This window comes from Leptosomus discolor, chromosome Z (genome assembly GCF_034619465.1).
Source record: "Leptosomus discolor isolate bLepDis1 chromosome Z, bLepDis1.hap2, whole genome shotgun sequence".
Taxonomy (NCBI): domain Eukaryota; kingdom Metazoa; phylum Chordata; class Aves; order Leptosomiformes; family Leptosomidae; genus Leptosomus; species Leptosomus discolor.
In genome coordinates this window covers 61739457-61760853 of record NC_141419.1, presented here as the reverse complement: position 1 = coordinate 61760853, position 21397 = coordinate 61739457, and the positions used below count along the sequence as shown (strand labels likewise).

The window sequence follows — 21397 nt, the reverse complement described above, 5'->3', positions numbered from 1 at the left end:
GAGAGGGCCCACATTATCTCTAGTCTTTCTTTTGTCACTAGTATACTTAAAAGAAGTTTTTCTTGTTGCCCTTGATGTCCCTGGCCAGTTTCAATTCTACCAGGGCCTTGGCTTTCCTAACCTGATCCCTGGCTGCCTGGGCACTTTCTCTGTATTCCTCCCAGGCTACCCGTCCTTGTTTCTGCCCTCTGTAGACTTTCTTTTTTTCTGTTTGTCCAGGAGCTCCTTGTTCATCCATGTAGGTCTCTGGGCATTTTTGCCTGACTTCCTCTTTGTCAGGATGCATCACTCCTGAGCTTGGAGGAGGTGATCATTGAATATTGACCATCTTTCTTGGGCCCCTCTTCCCTCCAGGGTTGTATCTCATGGTACTCTACCAGGCTGTTCCCTGAAAAGGCCAAAGTCTGCTTTCTTGAAGTCCAGGGTATTGAGCTTGCTGTGCACCCTCCTTGCTGCCCTGAGGATCTTGAAGTCCACCATCTCATGGTCACTGCAGCCAAGGCTGCCCTTGAGCTTCACATTCTCCACCAGCCCCTCCTTGTTGGTGAGAACAAGGTCCAGCATAGTTCCTCTCCTCATTGGCTGCTCTTCCACTTGGAGAAGGAAGTTATCATCAATGCATTCCAGGAACCCCCTGGATTGCTTATGCCCTGCTGTGTTGTCCCTCCAACAGATATCGGGGTGGTTGATGTCCCCCATTAGGACCAGGGCTTGTGAATGTGAGGCTGCTCCTAGCTGTCTATAGAGGGCCTTGTCCACTTGGTCTTCCTGGTAAGGCAGCCTGTAGCAGACCCCCACTATATGTCTGTATGACTGTAGTGTCACCTGTCCCTGTGCTCCCTTTAATCCTGACCCATAAGCCCTCAGTCAGCTCCTCATCCATCCCCAAGCAGTGCTCCACCCACTCCGGCTGGTCATTGACATAGGCGGCAACACTCCCTTCTCATCTCCCCTGCCTGTCCTTCCTGAAAACCCTATCTCCTTCTGTTCCAACACTCCAGTTATAGGAGCCATCCCACCATGTCTCTGCAATGCCAATAAGATCATAGCCCTGCAGGCATGCGCATGTCTCTGACTCCTCTTGTTTATTCCCCATGCTATGTGTGCTTGCATAGAGGCATTTAATTTGGGCTCCCGATGAAGCTGACTTAGAGGCTGGAATTTCTTTGTGCTCCTCAGGTGCTCTCCTGCTGACCGGTGATCACTCTCCAGGTTCTGGGCATCTGTTGCTCCTACTGATGTCAGACTGGTAGGAAGGGGATAGATTGAGGTTCCCCTCCCCTGATGACTTTAGTTTAAAGCCCTCTTTACCAGCTTGGCAAGCCTGTGACCAAAGTTGCTCTTTTCCTTGTCTAACAGATGGACCTCATCAGTCCCCAGTAGAGTAGGTTTCTCAAACCGAGTGCCATGGTCTTAAGTAGCCAGACCTCTGGCTGTGCTATCAGTCCTGTAATCAATTGCTGACCTGCCAGATCTGAATGGCCCTTTCAAACCCCTTCCCTTTGACTGGGAGGACTGATGAAGCTACCTGTGCTCCAGAGTCCTTTACCGCCACTCCCAGGGCTCTGAAATCCTTCTTGATACTCCTCAGACTACTCCTGGCTGTACCTCCGGTGCTCATGTGAAACAGCAGCAGCAGATAATAGTGGACTGTATTAGGCCTGGTAGTGTCTTGGTGACCTCCCTGATATGAGCCCCCAGTAAGCAGCACACCTCTCTAGAGAGCGTGTCACATTGGCAGATGGGTGTCTCTGTCCCTCTCAGAAGATAGTCGCCTACTACTATCACCTGTCACTTTTTCTTGGTTGGGTGGTTGTTATGTAGGGAGCATATCGGGCTGTCTTGCTCAGCTCTAGCGTCTTTCTTGATGTGACAGGTCTTTCCTCTTCAGTTCGAAGAGTGGTGAAGCAGTACTGCAAGGGTACCTCAGGCTTCAGGTGAAGTTTCCTCACGCTGGCTGATTCTGCAAGGTCTCCTCCTCCTGCCTGGTTCTACAAGGGCATCTCAGGCTTGGGGGGAACTTTCTTCCTCCTCCTGGTCCTTGCTGTTGGAATCTTCCATTCTTCTGCATTATTGACAGCCCTCTCTTCTGTGTGAGCCAGTGGGGGAGTTTTTGTCTGGCTGGCTGTGGGCTGTGGGTCCACTGCAGTCTGTGCTTGGAACCAGCTGTCTAATTCCTCCTCAGCCTCCTTGATGCTACGCAGCCTGCTCACGGCCTCCTGCAGCTCAGCCCTCTGCTGCAGGAGATCTTCCACGTGGGCACACCTTTTGCAGGCAGGTCTGCTGCCTGTCCCTGCCCCAGGAGAAAGGTCTGGGAACTCCCTGCAGTCTGAAGTCTGCACTACACCCTCTCCCTTCAACAGCTTCAGCTAGGTGGAGGCACTAGCCACTGCTGGCGTAGATGTTGCAGACCCACCAGCTGGAGCCGCAGCCTTTTTTCTCAGACAAGAATGATAGGTTGTAGAACTTCTATGATATTTAATTTGTTTCCTCACTGTGATTGTTCTGCCTTAGCCATGAGTTTCTGGGGTCATGTCTATGTAGATTTTTCCGATGATGCAAGTACAGATCTTTATTTTTCTTTCTTATATGGTGTACTATTTTGTAACCTTTAAAAAAAGATTTAGATTAATTGAATTTTTACGTGCTGCAAGATGTTGTGTAGATAGTACTTTTTAATGTAAAAATGATTTATTTTAGTGTTTTTTATTTTTATTTCATAAAATTCCTCAGGCACGTCACAGTCTTCATGTGATAACCAGGGGATTTTAGTTTTTTCAGTTAAAGAAACCCTCTATTGTATTTTTATAGTTTCGGAATTCTAGTTTTAATACATCCTGAGAAAGATGGTTCTTCTCTTAGTTCACTTAATGAGCACATACATCTTTGTGTAGTCAGCCTCTGAGCACTGTCTCCTATCCACTGAAGTTCTTCAGAGATGAATTGTCTCAGGAAAAGAGTGAGCTTGACTGTTAGAAAGTAAATCAGATAATTATAGTTCTGTTGCATTGTTAAGCAATTCTGAATTCCTATCAGTAGCACTTATATTTTAGGTTCAGTGTAACATTTAGATTTGAACATGGTGTTGTGTGAGAAGGTGTTCTGACAAATTGATGTTTATGTTTGTAGCTGAAGTGGTGACCTAAATTTTTGATACAATAGTTGTTGCTATGGAAATAATTATTGTATCTAAAGTAGAGTGTCACGATTCAGGTGGAGATTAAACAACAGGAATTGATCAACTGAAGACTTTAAAGATGGTTCTTTGAGTATTTATCAGTGTGCCTATGTGTTATATATGGGAGTTTGCAATCTCTTGAACAGTGCCGCAATTGAGCCACAAATGTGTATTGAATTTCCTTATGATGGCTATCAGGTTCAACTCTTGTATTTTCTTTTATTCCCTCTGACAGCAAGGTGTATCTTGTACTGTAGTTACGTTGATTTGATGTTTGTTTACCAAAGAATATAAAGAAAGCATTATTCACTTTTGTCTTGATTAATTCTTTATTTGGAATGTAAGTTTCATGCTGAAAAACTAAAAAAAAGCAAATGGCACATCAGAGTTCTTGCCAGGGAATTCTGCTATGCACCTGTACAGAGTCCTGCTCATGCACTTAACTGGCAGTGCACTATGAGGAAGTGTCAGTGATTTGATCCAGGTTACAGCAGACATAGAAGACAAGATAAATTCCCTAGCTCCGTTTCATGTGTTGTACAAAGGAAATGCTCTCCGGAGACACATACTGTGTTTCATATCACTGCATTGGCTGACCTGAATCTCTCCTGTTGACTGCCTCGGCCATTCGTAGCTGCTCTTAGAGGGAGACCAGTTTATAGCAAAGAAGGTTTGACTGAATAATGGCACGTATCATAGAGTGTTGTTGGTTGGCAGCATTGCATAAATGACTGTTCATCAAAACTTGCTCTACGAGAACTGAGACAACATTCTTGGGCTCTTTCAGAAAAATGCCAATGTGTAAGATTTTTAGTGAAACATCATGTTCATAGTTCATGAAACATTATGTGCTGGTCTTGTAAAGTAGATGTGTGAGTTTTGGAAGGTAGTGTTTGAATCTTTTTCACTATGGGAACTGATGCTTCCACCACGGTTTTTGCAGGTCTTGAGTGCTGGGAAATGGCATTGACACATAGTTGAGTAGAAAGTATGCCTGCTTATGACAATGGAGCTTATGAGATTTTTCAGTCAGTATGGACGCCATAAATTCTCTCTTTGAGAATCCTCAGTTAAGGTGGATTTTAAATGGAGGCAACTGGAAGTTTCAGTTGCTTTCTGTCCTTTATACGATTGAATAGAAGCATACGAAGATGCTGGGCACCTCCAGACTTCTAACAGATACATCTGGTCAAAAACCACTGAGCTTGCTTGAGGCACTGAATGTCTACTCTGAAACCATGCATACCAGTGTGAGTCAGGAAATTTATTTTAGGCTAAGTCACTGATTGCTCTTCAGTTATGTAGGAAATTATTAAAGGAATCATTAAAGAGAGTAAGAAGTGATAAGTACTGGATAAATAGCAAAAAAAAAAATTCTAAACCCCCTCAAGTTTTCAGTTTTTTTGGGGACATAACTAGTACTTTGGAATTATCAAATGCACAAGTGAAGAAAGGCTGTAAGCTGTGCCAAGACAACATTGTTACATCAAGTGGTCATACACTCTATGCTTTCTCTCAAACAATTGGAGAGCTGTTTTTTATTTCCTTGCCTTTTTGGATAACCAGATTCTTAGTTTTTATTCATGGACTTCATAACTTCTTTGACTTCACAGAAACTGGGAATGTAACTCCACTTGTACTGCCTGGGAAGCTGACCTGGAAGTTCTTCCTGTCAGTGATTTTGATGCACCTTGGAAAAAGCACAGAAAGTGAAGCTGCCGAAGTTCTGTTGATGTAGAATATTTACATAGAATATTCTACCTGGTGAGGAAGTTGTTGAAGGCAGCATTGTTGCCATATTTTGTAATGGGAGTCACGTACTCTGTAACTTTTTTTTACATATAAATTTCTTTGATATTTAAATAATTTCAGTGGGTGGGTGAATGTTGATTGTAAGGAGATGAACTAATGTTTCTGAAGCCCTTGGAAGATAATAAATTAAGCTTCAGGTTGCCTAGGAAATTCTTGAGGAGAACTGAAATTCAGAAGCCATACAGTAGCAGTAACAGAGGATCAGAGAAAGCTTATATCATAGACTTGGGTTGGAAGGGACCTTGTATCATAGAATCATAGAATGGTTTGGGTTGGAAGGGATCACCTAGTTCTAACTCCCCCTGCCATGGGCAGAGACACTTTCCGCTAGATCAGGTTGCTCAAAGTCCCATCCAGCGTGGCCTTGGACATGTCTTAAGAATTCTGTCTATTAATTTCGTATAATGTTAGCATAACATTCCTTTAAGAAGTACTGGGTTAGCTAGTCTCCCTCTGAAAGGAGGAGAGATATTTTTCCTTTCCTGGCTGTGCTTCTGTGCTGGTAATGGTGGAGAAGAGTGAGAGATTGCAGAGTGTAGTACACAGGAGGATCGTATCAGAGAGCTTAGGTGCCATAGTTCATGCAAAGAGACTAAGTAAGGAGTAAGAATCGTTGAGAAGACAGTCATACCTCAAAGGAGATAGAATGCATAATTACAGATGTTAGAGGCAAATGAAGATGGTTTGTTTCTAGTCAATAAGTAACTGGAAGTAGTTGCTCTAAACATAATGTAAAGGAGAAAATAAATTTATTAAAATAGTTTTAAATTTTTTGAAGGTTATGGAAGATGCAGTCTCGTGCATCTACATATAACACTTTGTCCCTGACTTCATTTGGAATGAGGTATAAAAATAATATGAAGCTCTTGAAAGCAACAGGATGTTACAAGAGTGCTGCCATCTTTATTCCTGGCTCTTGTGTTCTTTTTTACTCTCTCGGTCTGGAAAGGGTTTGTAAAGATCAGACAAGAGGGAACTGAAATTGTGGAGTTTACATGTAATTAAGATATAAATATTGTTCTCAGCAATATTGAACTCACTAACATGCTGGAGGCAGTGGAAAACCAGAGCACTATGTGAGAGAGCTAGAGCTATCGTCCTAGAACTGATTCCAGGACTGGAAGCATAGTAGGATGAGGTTCAGGGTGAAGACTTCAGCTCTTGTGGGAGAATCATTCAGCAGTGATAAGGAGTGGTGCAATCAAAGGATGTCTGTGTCAAAGTGGATTATAGGTGTGGAAGATGTAAGTTACAAACCTTCACAACAAATTCTGTGTTTCTCTTTGTTTTCTTCATAAGGCACAATCAAATGCTGAATTGTCTGTGAGGTCACAACTATAATGAAAATATTTAAAATAATGGCAGTGTAAGCTCCTGAAAGAAAATAATATCAAAGAAAGAATTCAGAAAATAGGTTAGCAAACATGAAGCCGCTTGTGAGAACATTCTGTAAGGGAAAGTTTAAATAGATAGAAATGGAATGAGAGGCATAGATTTCAGAGCTATTTATTTTACAGTTCTGGAAAATTGCAACCAATAGAAAAAATATGATTGGACAAAATGTTTCTAATTAAAAGCTTAGTTAAGCTTCTAACTTAAAAAGTAAGTAATTCAGAAAGCTGTAAAAGTGATGCTGGCATTTTGTATTTTCATCTCTTCCTGGCTTTCAGCTATTTCTTCACTGTAATTCTTTTGCAGCTATATTATTCACCGTAAAGCTCTGCTGCTGGATATTGACTTGGTGACAGCTTTTTTGTAGATGTTTTGTATTTGTCCTTCTACCTGGATTATTGGCAAATGTTTATTGAATTGATATTAGTTCTTTTGAGAAACTATAAAAAATGGAATAAAATTCACACGTAGGATACATTAATTTCTTTTTGCTACATTTGGCTTGCTTGTTGACAAATATTTTAATCCATATTTTATTGAACAATGATAAAAATGCTGTCAACTTTACAGTGCTTTTGTAGCAATGTGTGACAGTTTATCATAGGAGGAGACCTGTAAAGCCTCCGCTTTTTTGTGAAGTGTATAGAGCCAGTCATGGGCTGAAGGAATGTGATGATTCAGCTTAATGTACTTCATTAAACATTTCTCTGTTGTTGGAGTTCTCTTCTTGTGAAATAAACAATTTTTCTTAAATATATCATTAGAAAAGGACTGTAGGCTATAGACCTTTTTTGTTATCTGAAAGTTCTATTCAATAACTTTCCACGTTTTCCTTCCCACATTCACATTATTTTAATTATTCTAATTGACACCTACATACCTTCTCATTGATCATGAGCGATTTAGTAGGCACTGTCCACTTGAATGAACAGAACCACAGACCTCATCATTAATCAGAGCAGCGTATAAGGACACAGTTCAGAAAAATACACTTAACATCTGTTAGTAATGCTTTTCTTTCTAGAATGAAAAGACATTTCCCTCCTCATAATCTGTTTATTTTGCAGATGGCAAAGTCACTAGATTGCCTGTGAAGGTATCTTGAGGTTTCCAACCAGCTCGGACACGTGACTAGGCTGAAGTTTGGGTGTTAACAACTGGATGATTAATAATTATGCTATTGATTTCACTGGGGCAAGGGTTTTACATCCAATCTCCTTTTCACAGCTTTGTCTTTTCCACATCTTTCTCAGTACCAAATGACTACATTTTTAGATTACTCCTGTTGAATAAGCTATTTATCTTTTGAGTTTCAGTCTGATTTTTTCCACCAGCTTCTCTAGAGGATTTTAATTTCATAAAGTCAGCTTTATGGAGTCCTACACGGAAACTGCTGATAAAGTAAAACAAACTTTTACAACGTCCAGAACAGATGACTGATACTACCAAATAATTTTTCCAGTAGTGGGTTTCAACGTGTGTGTCCACCTACATCTTAGAACCGATTGTTCTCCATTATTCCCTGGCCATAACATTGTCTCTTTTTTCCTTTGAAAAATGAGTGTCAGTTTTCATGAATTGTTGAGAGGTGCCATTCAGGGTAAATGGAGTGATTTGTCTGGTGCTGCTTGGCAGAATCCAACAATCTGTAAGGAATTTAGGGCAGAGTGTATGGAGGGGTAGGGGGTAGAGGATGGAGAGATTAAGGAGTGGGAGGGTGAGATGTAATGTTGTGGGTATGAATACAAATTGTAAACGGTAGAGCTAGTGGCATGCTTTATTACAACTGTATGTGGAGCAGTCAGTTCATGACACAGGTGCCAAAGCACTCTTTTGTGTGCTTATCCTGATGCATAATTCTTTTAGGCTCCTGCATTTGTCTTCACACATAGACTTCTTATAGCATTGCTTTATCTTCATTTTCAGCACACACGACAAAATCATTACCTGTCTTCATTCCAGGACTACAATGTAACCAACTGTTTATTTTCTTTAAGAACTGCCTGAGACTACCTTAATGGAAGAGGAAGTTCAAGAGACAGAGACATGGGCCAGGCCTCTGGTCTATCTTTGGCAGACGAGAGTACCCAATTTCAGTGCTGAAAAAGAATACAATGCAGCTTGTGCAAAAAAGGAACCACACTGTGCCATTTGCACTCTTCTCATGCCATACTACAAGGTAAGCGAGGTCCTAACAGCTCCATCTCTGGGTGAAGTGTGAAATAGCTGCCCAGCTACTTCATTTCCAGTAAATTAGTAGTAACATAAGCTAACACATTTGATTTGTATGAGAAGTAAATAAACTCACTGTTGTTAAAATTAGAACTGATACTCTGTTCACCTTGGTTGCAGATAGTGTATGCCTTCCAGGGTTTATGTAGGATTGGTGTTAGTGTATGTGTGCTTGCCCTCGAAGTTACACTTTTTGAGGTGGCAAATCCACACAGGTTTTTTTCTTTTAGCTATTTCCTTATATGTCCATCTTCAAATGCTTTTTATTGGAGCCTCTTCCATGTCTCCTTCCTGCAGTGTTGAAGAATTAAGTGTTTGCACAGTCCTTAGGCCTCCTCAGGAATCGTATTTCCCCAGAAACAGTCTAATGCAGAGCACTGCTTGATGCTGGCTTCTGGAATTCCCATGTCAAATGTCTGCAAAAATGCTGCCATAGTACTATGGTACTAATTCTGAAGCTGCTAAACTGGAATCTCCTCAGTATGGGAACTAGAAAGAAAACTTTTATTGCACTAAACCCAGTTAAGAGCTCAAGGGAGCCAGAGGTACAGTATCACTGAACGCTGCTGCATTAACACTAGTTTGCAGGCTGAGTGTTATTCTAGATTTCATGGTTATTTGAACAATCAGGAAACTATAGAATGACTGTGATAAATACCTGGTAGCAGTTAATTGCCTCATCAGGCTGTTACATTGTTAGTGCAAGAGCTGGGAGGGGAGAAGACATTTCATCATTGTCAAAAGGAAGAGTAAGACTCTCCTTTCTTTTACTTAAATATAAATTCTGCTTATTTTCCAGCCAGACAATCGTGATGAAGAAAGTCCTACTTTCAGGGAAGCAAACTCAGCAAAAACATTGATGGCTGAAAATGAAAAGACTAAACCTCTTATTCCAGAAATGTGTTTTATTTATAGTGAAGAAAACACAGAAAACTATCCGTCAAATGCCTTTATTGAAGAAGATGGAACAAGTCTTCTGATTTCCTGTGCAAAGTGTTGTGTACGGGTTCATGCAAGTAAATAAACTAATTGTTCAGTTGCAGAAATGTAATTTCGAATTTTGTTTTAGTGATAAATAACAGTTAACTAGCCTTCTAGGATGTCTTTAAAAGTCCTTGAACTTTTCCGTATGTAATGCTTCATTCACTGACTAAATTTTTTTAAAAACCACGTTATATTTTCTATTACTGTTAATGATTGCTGTGAAAGCAGTGAAGGATTAACTTTTATGTAAACTTTCAATAATCACATAGTCCTGATTCTTGTTTTACTTCTGAGCTATTAAATTCCTCTTTTACTTCTCATATTTTAAACCCCTGTGTGATGTTAGTATGTCCTTACTAAGCAGTCAGGGTGAAATCATTATGGATTTGAGGACTTGTGAATATTGCTATTGACTTTAGGTATGCAGTAATTTCCTTCACCTTGCATTCTTTTTTATTTCAAGAGTGAATGATGATTACATGGATTTTCTGCAGTATCTTCTAAAGATAGTAGGACTTGAATAGTTAAATCTTCAGAAGTCCATGTGAAATTCTTAGTGGAAATGCGGTATAATCGCATAGAATAAATGTCAGTACATTAATTCGAATTGTACGTTTTTACGGAGGGAGAATTTGTGATTTGCTATTGAACTGACAGAGAAGAAGAAATTCCCTGGGGTCTAGTTTTTTGGGTGTTTGGGGTTTGTTTTGATTTTTGGTTTGGAGAGTGTTTTGTTTGTTTGTATGTTTTTTAGTTTTGGGAGGAGTGTCTGTGTGTCTAACATATGCATTTCATAGTCTACAGAATTAGCAGTAAGCCTAGATTGGAAAAGTCTCCTTGGTCACAGGAGATGTGTTTTACTAGTATTCATACACAGCTGAATTGTATTACATCATAGATAGAAAGGCAGAATATATTAATCAATCCAGCTCTCTTATTCTAGGTTGCTATGGTGTTCCTTCTCATGAAATCCATAATGAATGGTTGTGTTCTCGATGCAGAAAAGAAGCCTGGATAGCCGTAAGTTTTATGTGTTTCTTAGTTATCTAACACATTAGAAAGTAAGGAAGAAAAAAAAAAGCAGCACATGCATGATTGCATGTGGAATGTAGCTGGTGTGTTTTTTCTGAAGACATGCTTGCTGAGGAAAAATTATTTGTAAAAGATGGTTAGATTTCATTGTAAAATGTAACAGCATTTTGATAGACGAAGTTGGGAGTAGGTTTATACGCTCAGGAAAAGGGTTGGCTAACAGAATATAGTTGTGTGTTAAACATTGTTCAAGGAACCAGAAACAGCTGAAAATTTAAATGCACGTAAGAGAGAGAAAAAATGAGATTTCCTCATAAATATTGTAGACTTCTAGTATGTACATGAACGTGTAGGCAGCTGGAGAATAGAGAAGGGGAAATAGAATAATACATACAGTCAAGAATGAAATTGTTCTTTTACAGCATTTAAGGTTTTGCACTGTATAAGCAGAATAATATTTCACTTGTGAAGCTCCTAAATGCCTATTATTTCATTTTTTAAAAAACTACAAAATAGTTTTATGAAGCAAGGAATAAATAGTTATGCAACTAATAGTTCATAGAATCCCTAAACATGTACTAATTTTTAAAAAAAGTTTAAAATTTTACACTTCACCAATCTATCAGTTGCTGTGCTAAGTCATTTCGTATTTTTTTTTCTTAAAACATCTTGAGCAAATGTTGATAATCAGCTTTGATGGCAACATAGCTTTTCGTCATTCCGTTGCTGAATTAAAAGCAGATATTTCAGGTGGCTTAAAAAGATAAATCCTTAAGTGACATCATAAAATCTTTAGTTATGTTAAAAAAGAAATGGGAATTTGAACTGCTGGAAAATGCAATGTCACTTTGTCAAACATCGCTTCTTGCAATTGTGAGTCACCTGTAAGAAATTCACAATTGTAGCAATAGCAAACTGCAAGTAACAATAACGATAAACACTTGGATTTTCCTTTTGTACGCTGTCAACCTTTTAAGGTTCTTTCGTAAATGCTAAGAGGTGAGGAAACAAAAGAGGAACTGGTATTTTTAATCAAAATACTGCATAAGTCGGGGAAAAACAAAAGGAAAGAAGTGACTTAGAACTGCTCATTACAAAAATATGGTCCATCTATAATGTTTAGTCCTGTGTTCTCTTACGGACTAGCTCTTAGAATATTTATTGAATCAATTTGTATCTCTCTAATGTGTTCTCATTTTAGTAGGAAAGGCATTATTACTAGGTAAAATCCAATTTTCATCTTTCATTGGTCACCAGAAAGCCTTGTTGTAGCTTCCTTATCAGACAATCATGAGTTTCAGGATCTCCTGAACTACTTTTGTGACTACTGTTCTAGAGTCAGGGGGGAAAATGGAGGGGAAAAAGCATTAAGTCTGTTCTAGCAAGTGACAGGTTGCCATTAACTTGGAATCTAATTTACAGTTAAAGAAACAGGGCTAGAAAAGCCTGCAGCTCTGTCAAAAAGTTTTATTAATTTCTTTTCAGGGGAGATTCAGCTATGATGTGCAAGTATGGGAATTCTAGGAACATTCTTGTTCGTGAAATACCACATATCACAGCAATGGGACTGAATCAGATGCTTTTGTTAAAAACGCTGAAAAGTTTAGAACATTGCCTTGGAATGTGATGTTGATTCCAATATAACAGTAACACATGAGGGGAAATTTGGAGAGTCTTTATGTTTTGACTATAGTGCATTTTCTAAAATTCAAAGTAACTTAAAAATAGGAAAACAAAATTTAGTCTTATATTTTGTTAATGCTGTGTTATAGGAAGGATTCTAAAATTCTTCTGAGTTTTAAGGTTATTTTACAACTGCTCTTGAGGTGAAGAGGACATTCAGATAGTGCAATGGTAGGTGGAAGTTAAGAACAAAAATAATAAGGTAATGACTGACTTGACTCATTTACATTCATTATGGGGCAATAAAGGGGGAACTGAGTAATATGATGGAAGAAGGAAAATGTTGGAGAGAAGGTTAAAGCTTGACTTGACTCAGATTTTTCTTTGACAGACTTTTAGGGGAAAAATTCACACCAAGGACAGCATTAATTTTAGAAGAATTTTGCATAGTTTACTGAATAGGTTTAGTTTATTCTACTGTGATGCATATAAGTTTCTGAAAATAAGGAATATCTGAATTTTAAGGAAAGTACTTTTTGGCCAAATTGTTTGAGGAGGTGAGATGAAGCAGTGGAAGAGATATGAAAAACATACAGAAAGTAGCTGAATGGCAATTTTATGTGAAGAGGGTGTAGTATTGTATTTTTGCAGAAGCATACTCCAGGAACTGGAGAGAAGACTCACTGGATTTCTGGAATTTTATGTGTTAGGTAATAAGAAGGTGATAGGAGTGAGAAAAAAAAAAAAAAAAAAAAAGGAGCACCATTTTCACAATGCAAAGGCTAGACAGTATGTGTTGCCCACTTGGAAAATTTATTTAATATATGGCTATTATGCATTTCACTGAATTGCTGTGATTTTGTATGTATATTGATTACTGTACAGCTGAATCGTTAGTGCTGACATCTTCATCTTTCTGTAGCTCTGATTTGGTGAGCTGAGTGCAATGAACTTACACGTCAAGAGAATTCTTCTTTCAGATATGCTTGTGGAATAAAATTCACATTGCTTAATGTCATAAGTTGTCATTCAGTTGGGAAGTTTCAGTGATTTGTTGAAGATCGAATAGACCTCTCACTAGGAGTGAATTTACTTAAAACTTGTGCTCCATAGTCTTCTATCTTGTATTCTGTATTATTACATGTTGTTCACATGTGAATGTGAACTGTTCATTGTCAGCTGAAAGATGTAGGAGTGATAAATAGTAGGCATCTGCTACCCAAATTAAATAGCAAAAAATCCAACAGTTTCAAGGATGTGAATAACGCTCTGTGATTTACTCATACATGAATGATACCAAATTCACTTTCTCTTTTTTAATAGTAGGGTCTTTCAAAACTCTTGAGATGCTGAAGCAATTTCAGAACTATTAATGATTATCTTTGAGTGTTTGCAGAGCTTAGGTGAGGTGCCAGCAGCCTGGAAGATTCAATACTGCTTTTTAAAAAAGCAGGAAATGAGTGACCCAAGGAATTATGTGGCAGTTAATCTATCTCAGATTCCAAGAGATGCACTGAGCAAATGATGAATTTATCCATTTCAAAACACCTAGACAATAACAGAGTACAAAGAGATAAGTATTTAAGAGCAAACCAACCATTTTTTTGCTGTGATAGCTCATGGGAATAAGGAATAAGCAAAAGATTTCATGCATCCTAACTTTCAGATGCTTTTGATAGTGTTTTAAATTCTGATATTCAAGCGACAGAACAGATACGACGTTGCCAAACATATAGGAATATGGATTTGCTTTCAACCCTCAGTATCTCAGGCCACCAGCCATCATTCTCATCAGACTCTTAAATTCACTAAGAGTGTGATAAAGTTCTTTGCATCACTTGCTGATTACTTTTCATGTCCTTGTGGAGCATATGTGGAAATCTAGACTGGTCTACTTTAAGTTGTTTAAGACTGTTGCACAGGAGGTAGGGGAGTATGCTTCATGTGAAGCTACCAAGGTGTTAAACTTACAGAATGTATCAAAGGCTTTTTCACAACTGTCAAGTGTGTTTCAGGTATTATTCAAAATACTATTTTCTTCAGTTATTTCAGTGAAGCAAAGGGATTAATAAGAAGCATTCCTGATGCATTTTCTTGCCCAAGAACCTTGGGCATTTTGTAGGCTGAGGTTTACTGATTCGGGTTGTGATTACTGTTTTGGATTGGATCCTACTATTTTGTAGTACTATAATAATATTACTGTATTGAAGAAACTGTGTGAAAAAGATCATATGGAATGCAAAAGATATAGGTACAATACTTAGAGAGGAGTTATCAATTATGCACATATAAGATAGGAGTTCCTAGCTAAGCAGTAGCTCCTGCTGCTAGCTGCAGTTGTGACCACAGTGGTCACAAGCTGAACATAAGTCAGAACCTGAAACATCACACCAGCATGTTTAACTTGTACTGGTAGTAAAGCCAGAAGAACACATGGAACAATCTTTCTGCTCTCTTCAGCTTTGATGAGAGGCGAGCTGAAGAACTGTGGCTAACAGAACACACGTGGTTCAAAAAACCGTGAACTTGAATGAGATGGAAGAAAACCAGAGGTGCAATTGAAAATAGCAACAAAACAAAACCAAATTCTTTTAATCATTCCTGATAGACCTCCATTATTCCATAAGGGAGGATTGAAAAGAATTAACCTTCTCAGTATAGCCAGGGGAAGACAGAAAGGAAATGAGTCACATTCTCTTATGTAAAATTATATGTGTATGGTAAAGAGGAACACTTTTAATCCATTACCATTCTCTCATTTTAGGGACAAGATGACTTGTAGCTTTAAACTGCATCAGCAGAAGTTTATGTTAATACCAGGAAATTTTGCAAATTTTTGTTTCTAAAAATAGGGAACTACTGGAATAGGATATATATACAGATTTTGTAGAATCTACTCCTTCATGATTTTTAAAAACATGTTAGACAAACATTTGTCAGGAACAGTTGAAGAAGACTTTATCGTGCCTTGAGGCAGAAGAATAAGATAGAGACCGAGGTTTCTTTTTTCTATGGTTCTCTTTTGCCTGTTTGAACAGTATTATTCATTGCAAAGCAATGTGGCTGTAGTTCTCTTTGGCGAAAAAATTATCAGTTTGATATACAACTGAAATGTATTAGCATATTTCTGCTTGTATGGAACCTCATTGCTGACGTCAGCACAATTAAGAATTGCTGATGCTTGTTTGGGTCCTGTTTGTCATTTTAGGATCATATTTCTGTCTCCTCAGAGTTTGGACAATAACCTTAGATTATCCTAACAGCTTTCACTTCAAAATAGTACAATACTATTCTCTGATCTTAGCATTATACTTAAGACAAATATGGTTCACTTTTAAACCATCTTCTGTGCATCTATAAAAAAAAGACAATTTAATATACTGCTGCCCAGCGTACTATTTTCCCTTTTAAAAATCTGCAATTTATGTTAGACATGCCAACCTGTGGCTGAAAGTTTTATGCCACCTTTGGATTATATCCATATGTTTATTTTATGAATCAGTTTTTTAATTTGTATAAATTTTTCTGTATCTGTTGTTATATATATGATATTTTAATTGTATTTTAAACTGTTGTGTAGTACCATAAGTCTCTCTGGAGAGGGAGACGTAATTGAAGAAAATTACTTATTTGCATGACCTTTTTTTTTGCTGTAGGGAGTATAGAGTAAGTGTATTTTACATTCCAGCTAACGTGGTTCAGACTTCAAGATTCCCTATGAAACAAATGAAAAAAATCCTATTAATCTAAATTCTCGTTCAGGATAAATATTCCTAAAAACTGTAGATGTTGCAGAATATGTTAGACTGAGATTTGGCTACTGTGGGAATTATATATCCGCATGCCTTCAAAAATTGAGTTCTTGAATCAGAAAAGTGCACAAAATGAGAAGATTTAATTATCAGAAAACACCTATTCTGCCTGAATGTCTGAAATAATTTTCCTTCCTCTTCACATGGATTCCTAGAAGGAGCAGATTTAGCTGAGAAAGACCTGTTTGAGGAATTCCCTTCTGGGTAAGGCTTTAAATCCTGAAGGGCAGGTTGATGGGAAAACAAGAAGAGTTTTGTGCAGTGAATAAAGTGGAAGTTGTGAAACATTTGTGCAAAGCTTGGTTCAAGTTCAGAATTCATTTCTTAGGAGGGAAAGTTCCTTCTCATTCCTCTGCTTACACAATTAAGTATTGTTTTTAGTTCTGTTACGTGATGCTTTCTTAAACTCCCAGCAGTTATGTTAACTTTATAGAAAATTTGGTCTCTACTAGGTTCAGTATGATTTTGCAAAATACTGAAGTATGAAAGCACTATAGAGTAAGTGCTGTATTAATAGCTAAATGAAACTGTGTTATGTGTGAATCCCAACTATGAACATCATTAAAATATAGAAATAGGAGAATACCTGTGTGAACTCAAATTTACAGACCCAGAGGAAACTGCTTGTGAGATTCAGAAACACACTGGGTTTTTGCAGTTGCAGCATTTCTAAGTAGCTGAAGTGGTATGCTTTACAATATCTTATGTCAAATTTTCACTTTCCAGCGTGCACTTGGATCCATGATAACATATTTTTATATTCTACTAGGCAGTAGGTCCTGTAGGGTAATGCTTATTGACAAAGAGTGAAACTTGATTTGTCTATGCTAATGGACAAAAAGTAGCCATAAATCAACCCCCCAAAACAATTAAAAATCAAGTAATATTAAATAAGTCATCTGCATGGCTCCTGAAAGTAACTGTATTCATACAAAGTGCCTTGATTGAGAACAAACGCCTCATTAATCTTAAATGCTTCAGCTAAAGAAAGCTGGTGAAGTCAGGAAGAGTAATGACTGGCATTACAGAGAATGCAATGTACTCTACAGTGTGCAAGGATGTGGTCGCCTAGTAGATATAGTACATAAATGTAAGTACCTTTATTATTTAGAGGACAAAAGGATTTGGGACAGGAAAGAAGAGCAAATAAGGAAACAGGTAAATACGCTTCAATGCCTTACTTCATAGTAGGCTAGCTGTTAGTAAGGCTACTAAGGAAGCTGCATGGCTTTTCACCTGTTATTCTAACCCTTCATAGCACTACAGAAATAGTTCAGCATATAATCTGGTCAGTTGGCACTGATTTTGAGAACAGGTCCTACGTTGAATAGCAAGGGTTCAACAGCTTATGCTTTAGATTTTAGTATTGATATTGATATTCAGACTTCTGGTTTGTTTGTATTTTGTGGTTAGAGTAGCCCCTTACATCAGTTGAAGGATTCCCCTGCCCCCCCCCCCCCCCGCCCCCTCCCCTCCCGGCAAGGCATCAGAAAAGCAGAACATAAGTTTTCTGCATTCCAAGTCAAAAACTGCCCTATTTCACCCTGCTGAAAATAATGATTTTGAACAATCTTTTTATAGTGGTGCCCTTCTCACTGATACAGTGTTAGCATTTCCGTTATAAACAACTGTTTTCAGAGCCTGATAACTGCCAAAATGAACTCACTATATGTGAACTGGTATACAGTGTCTTAATTTTCAGACTGATTTGGCTACCAAGCTTTACAAGCATTTGGATATTGTTAATAGAAAATTAACATGAAAATCTGGCTATAGCACAAAATGTTAAAACCTTAAGTTTTCTGTGTTTTTTCTTTCCAGAAAAGTAAAGCCTCTTTCTTTATTTTTAAAATCTGGATTTTCTCAAATCTTCTCTGCAGAAAGTTGACTTACTGGTAAATTACTTCTAAATGCTGATGGTAAAATGCTGATGGTAGCATGTGTGGGGAGCATGATGTTTCTTTCTGATTTTGGTATTAGTCTAGTAACAGGATACATATTGCTTGTAAAAACCAGTCTTTGACTCAACTTATTTTAACAGGTTTGTAAATTCTGAGTTTCCTGATGCTGCCACAGAAACCAACTTGAAGATCTTTAAACCCAGAAAATATCTTTTTAACATAAGTGCCATAATGCTCACATCCAAAGTCCATTTTGACCTTGGATTCCCTTCATTGCAGTTCATCAAGTCAACCTGGGCCACTGATATCCATGTGAAAAGTCTTGATAGCTTTGAGCACCCCTAGCTGTGTGGGTATTCTCATCTTACCAAGGAAGCGGTTGTCCATTCCCTGCAGGGTGAAGCAGGTTTTCAATCAGATGCAGCTTTCAAGCTGGCCCTGCTTGGAGCTGGAGAACTTCCACCAACCTCATCCAATTTAAATTTGTCCTCAAAGACCGTGCCTGATCTTTAGGAGTATTGCTGCAAAATCACTGAGGTGGAAAAAAAAAAGCTGGGAATAGGCAGTAGCAGGTATCCTGTCTGCACAGCTGGTGCTAGGCTGCTTTCTTGAAGACGCAAATCTTCATCTAAAGATGTTCAAGTTTAGATCTAGTATTTATTGTCACTTCCAAACATTGTCTTATAATAATGGGAATAACCCTACATATTTTTTATCAATAGATATACCATCATTCCATTTTTGTTTGTGTGTTTGCTAAGTGTTTAGCTTCAGTGTTAACCCTCTGGCAGCTATTTTCATAGTCTCGTATTTTGCAGGAAGAAAGATCAGTTTTGTATTTTGTACCTAATTTCAATGCTTATTTATTTATTTTTCAAAATAGCTAGTCTCATTCCTTTTGACTTCTCTTCAAAAGGGAAGTTGTCTGTAATCTTTCTTGTTCAGATGCTTTTGAACAGTTGCTCTTTTTACTGTAAACATTTTCTAAAACTGGGTGACCAATAGCCACTATTGCAGAAAGTATTTCATATTCAGCAGTTTCCTGTAACAGTTTCCATTTCATACTGTATACAGTTTTTTGTTTTGTTTTGTTTTTTTACTTCAGATATGCACATTCTAGTGAGAAAGGACACATAAGCCCTACTGCCGAGTGTGAGAGTTATTTTTACTCCAGTTACCTGTAATGACTGTTTTGATTCTTATTTCAGTCTCAGCCCTGCCAGTTCTCATTCCTTCTCTGGCTGCAGAATTCTCTCCCTACTCCTGTTCCCTGTCTCAGCTCTCTTCCCTGTCCTTTTCCAAGCCTTCTCATCCCAGCCAACTCTCTCCTCCTTTTTACATTCTTGCAGATCACTCTTCTCAATAATGCTATATCATGGACAGCACAGCAAAAGACTTCTTGCTCTGTATGCTGTTGCCTCAGCCTGTCATGTTCTGGAAGCTGCAATTACAAGGGAATTTTTGGCCATCTCTGTATCAAGTGCAGGGCAGGCTAAATGTTTGTGGGAGTAGGCTGCTAAAATGTGGAAATGCAGTAGCTGATGATTTGTAAATTTTAAATTCCCAAAGGTGGGTGTCTTGAACAGATTTGAATGCATCTGAAAGAGTAAAATGTTCATCCATAGCAGAACTGTAGCCACCTTCAGTTTTCAAAAACTTACTTTAAGCTTGCAGCCAAAGATGTGTCTACATATTAAATATTAACCCATGGTGGATTTCTCTTCCATGGAATTACTGAGCCTCCTCAGTCAGTGTGAACTTTAAGCATCTACAGAATGCTAAAAGAATTGATAATAGTTTATTCTTTTGGACAGAGTAAGATTTTCCTGTAACATTTTTTTAAAAGAAAAAAAAAAGTTGAAATACTTTTCTCTAAGTTACTATTATAAATAAAAATTGTGGCATTGTTGAGCAGATGATGGTGGAAGACTGACAGCGTTTGTAGACAAATGAAGATTGGGAGTTGTAATAGTTTCATCTAGCAACTCCATTAAGAAATGGTGCTCCCAGACAGGAAAGCGAATCCTTTTACTAGGCAACCCTCAATTTGTCTGTATTTGTTATTTTTAGGAATATTTTGCCTCTGAAAAAATGTAAGTTTGTCTCCAAAAAACTAATTTTAAAGTAATAGCTTAAAGTGTATATACTAACAGTCTCTGAATTGAAATTAAGTAATCTCAAAAGCTATTTTCTGAGTGAAAATTATTCCCCTGGTGTGGAAAGATTAAAATATCCCTTAGTGGACCATTGCTGAAAATGACATTTTCAAATGTGTTAAGAGAAACACCAACCCTTTCTCTTTACATATGGATAAATATGGACACAAATATAAATAAACTGGGGAAATGAGATAGCTGAAAAGGCAGCAATGCCATATCCAAATGCACATCCTGTGTTAATAATGTTAGGAAATATGACCTTGGGCATTACAAGGCAATTGAGAGAGAAGGTGGAAGACTAAGGTTGTCTATTTTCAGTTCAAGGGTTCCTCTCTAAAAAAACCACCAAAATGGCTTGAAGAAAACAAAAGATGTTTATCAGCCTTAGCCATACAATTTGTATCTCTTTGACTTAGTTGTGGCAGAGTTCAAGATTAGATGTTTGTGTTAATTAACTACTTTTAAATGAGACTAGTAAATCAGCATTATTGTGACACAGCTTTGTAGCAGTTGACTCTTAAAACTGGAAACAACTGTGCTGACCTCTTAGTAGAAATATTTGAGGAAAAAGCCCCATCCTAACCACTTTTCTTAGATCTTTGAGTGCATTTAGACACTAGTGAGAGTCAATAGACAAGCAGGGAAAATAGTTTAGGAGAAAAAAGTGGAAATATGTTGTTAACTGCATAAATAGTGTCCTACTTGGTGCTGAAGACATAATCAACACTTTCCATGCTTCAGACCACTAGCCAAAATCTATAATTGCTTGAAATGAGTCATTCAGTTATCACTGCTAAATATAGCTGTGATAATAAATTTATCACAATAACTTTATAATAATAATATAATAATAAATTCTGGTGAAGACATTCTGTTTGTTTTTCAGAATCATAAACACATGAAAATTAAATATATATTATATATAATGTATATTGTAATGTATAATTAGCACTGCCAAGTAATGGGATTTTCCTAGTATCTCAGTATCTTTTCTAAAACATTTTAAAATTTATTTTGTAAAGCTTTAAAGTGGCAGGTTGTGTAGAATACTAAGTTCTGTCATAATGAGTTAAACCAAAGTCTATTCTGGCCTGTTATCCTCTCTAGCATAGCCAGAAATTAATACCTGGGGAAGAATATAAGTTTTGGGCAAGCATTCCCTAATTCTCTCTCAATCTCCTACAGTATGCAAATAAGAAATTGCCTTAGCCAAAGGCAATGTCTTTGTATTTACTAAGTAAAAGGTAGCCTTTTTCAGATTTCTCTTTCATG

At 37.7% G+C, this 21397-nt stretch overlaps 1 protein-coding gene across 2 annotated transcripts in view; it reads left to right on the top strand.

Annotated features, from left to right (window-relative positions):
* Positions 1 to 21397, top strand: part of KDM4C (lysine demethylase 4C) — a 262110-nt gene that overhangs the window by 148769 nt on the left and 91944 nt on the right. For both annotated transcript variants that reach the window (XM_086480286.1, XM_086480285.1), the window contains exons 12-14: positions 8380 to 8561; positions 9414 to 9630; positions 10542 to 10618. In XM_086480286.1, the coding sequence (XP_086336412.1) occupies positions 8380 to 8561; positions 9414 to 9630; positions 10542 to 10618 (476 nt within the window). The remainder of the gene's footprint in view (positions 1 to 8379; positions 8562 to 9413; positions 9631 to 10541; positions 10619 to 21397) is intronic.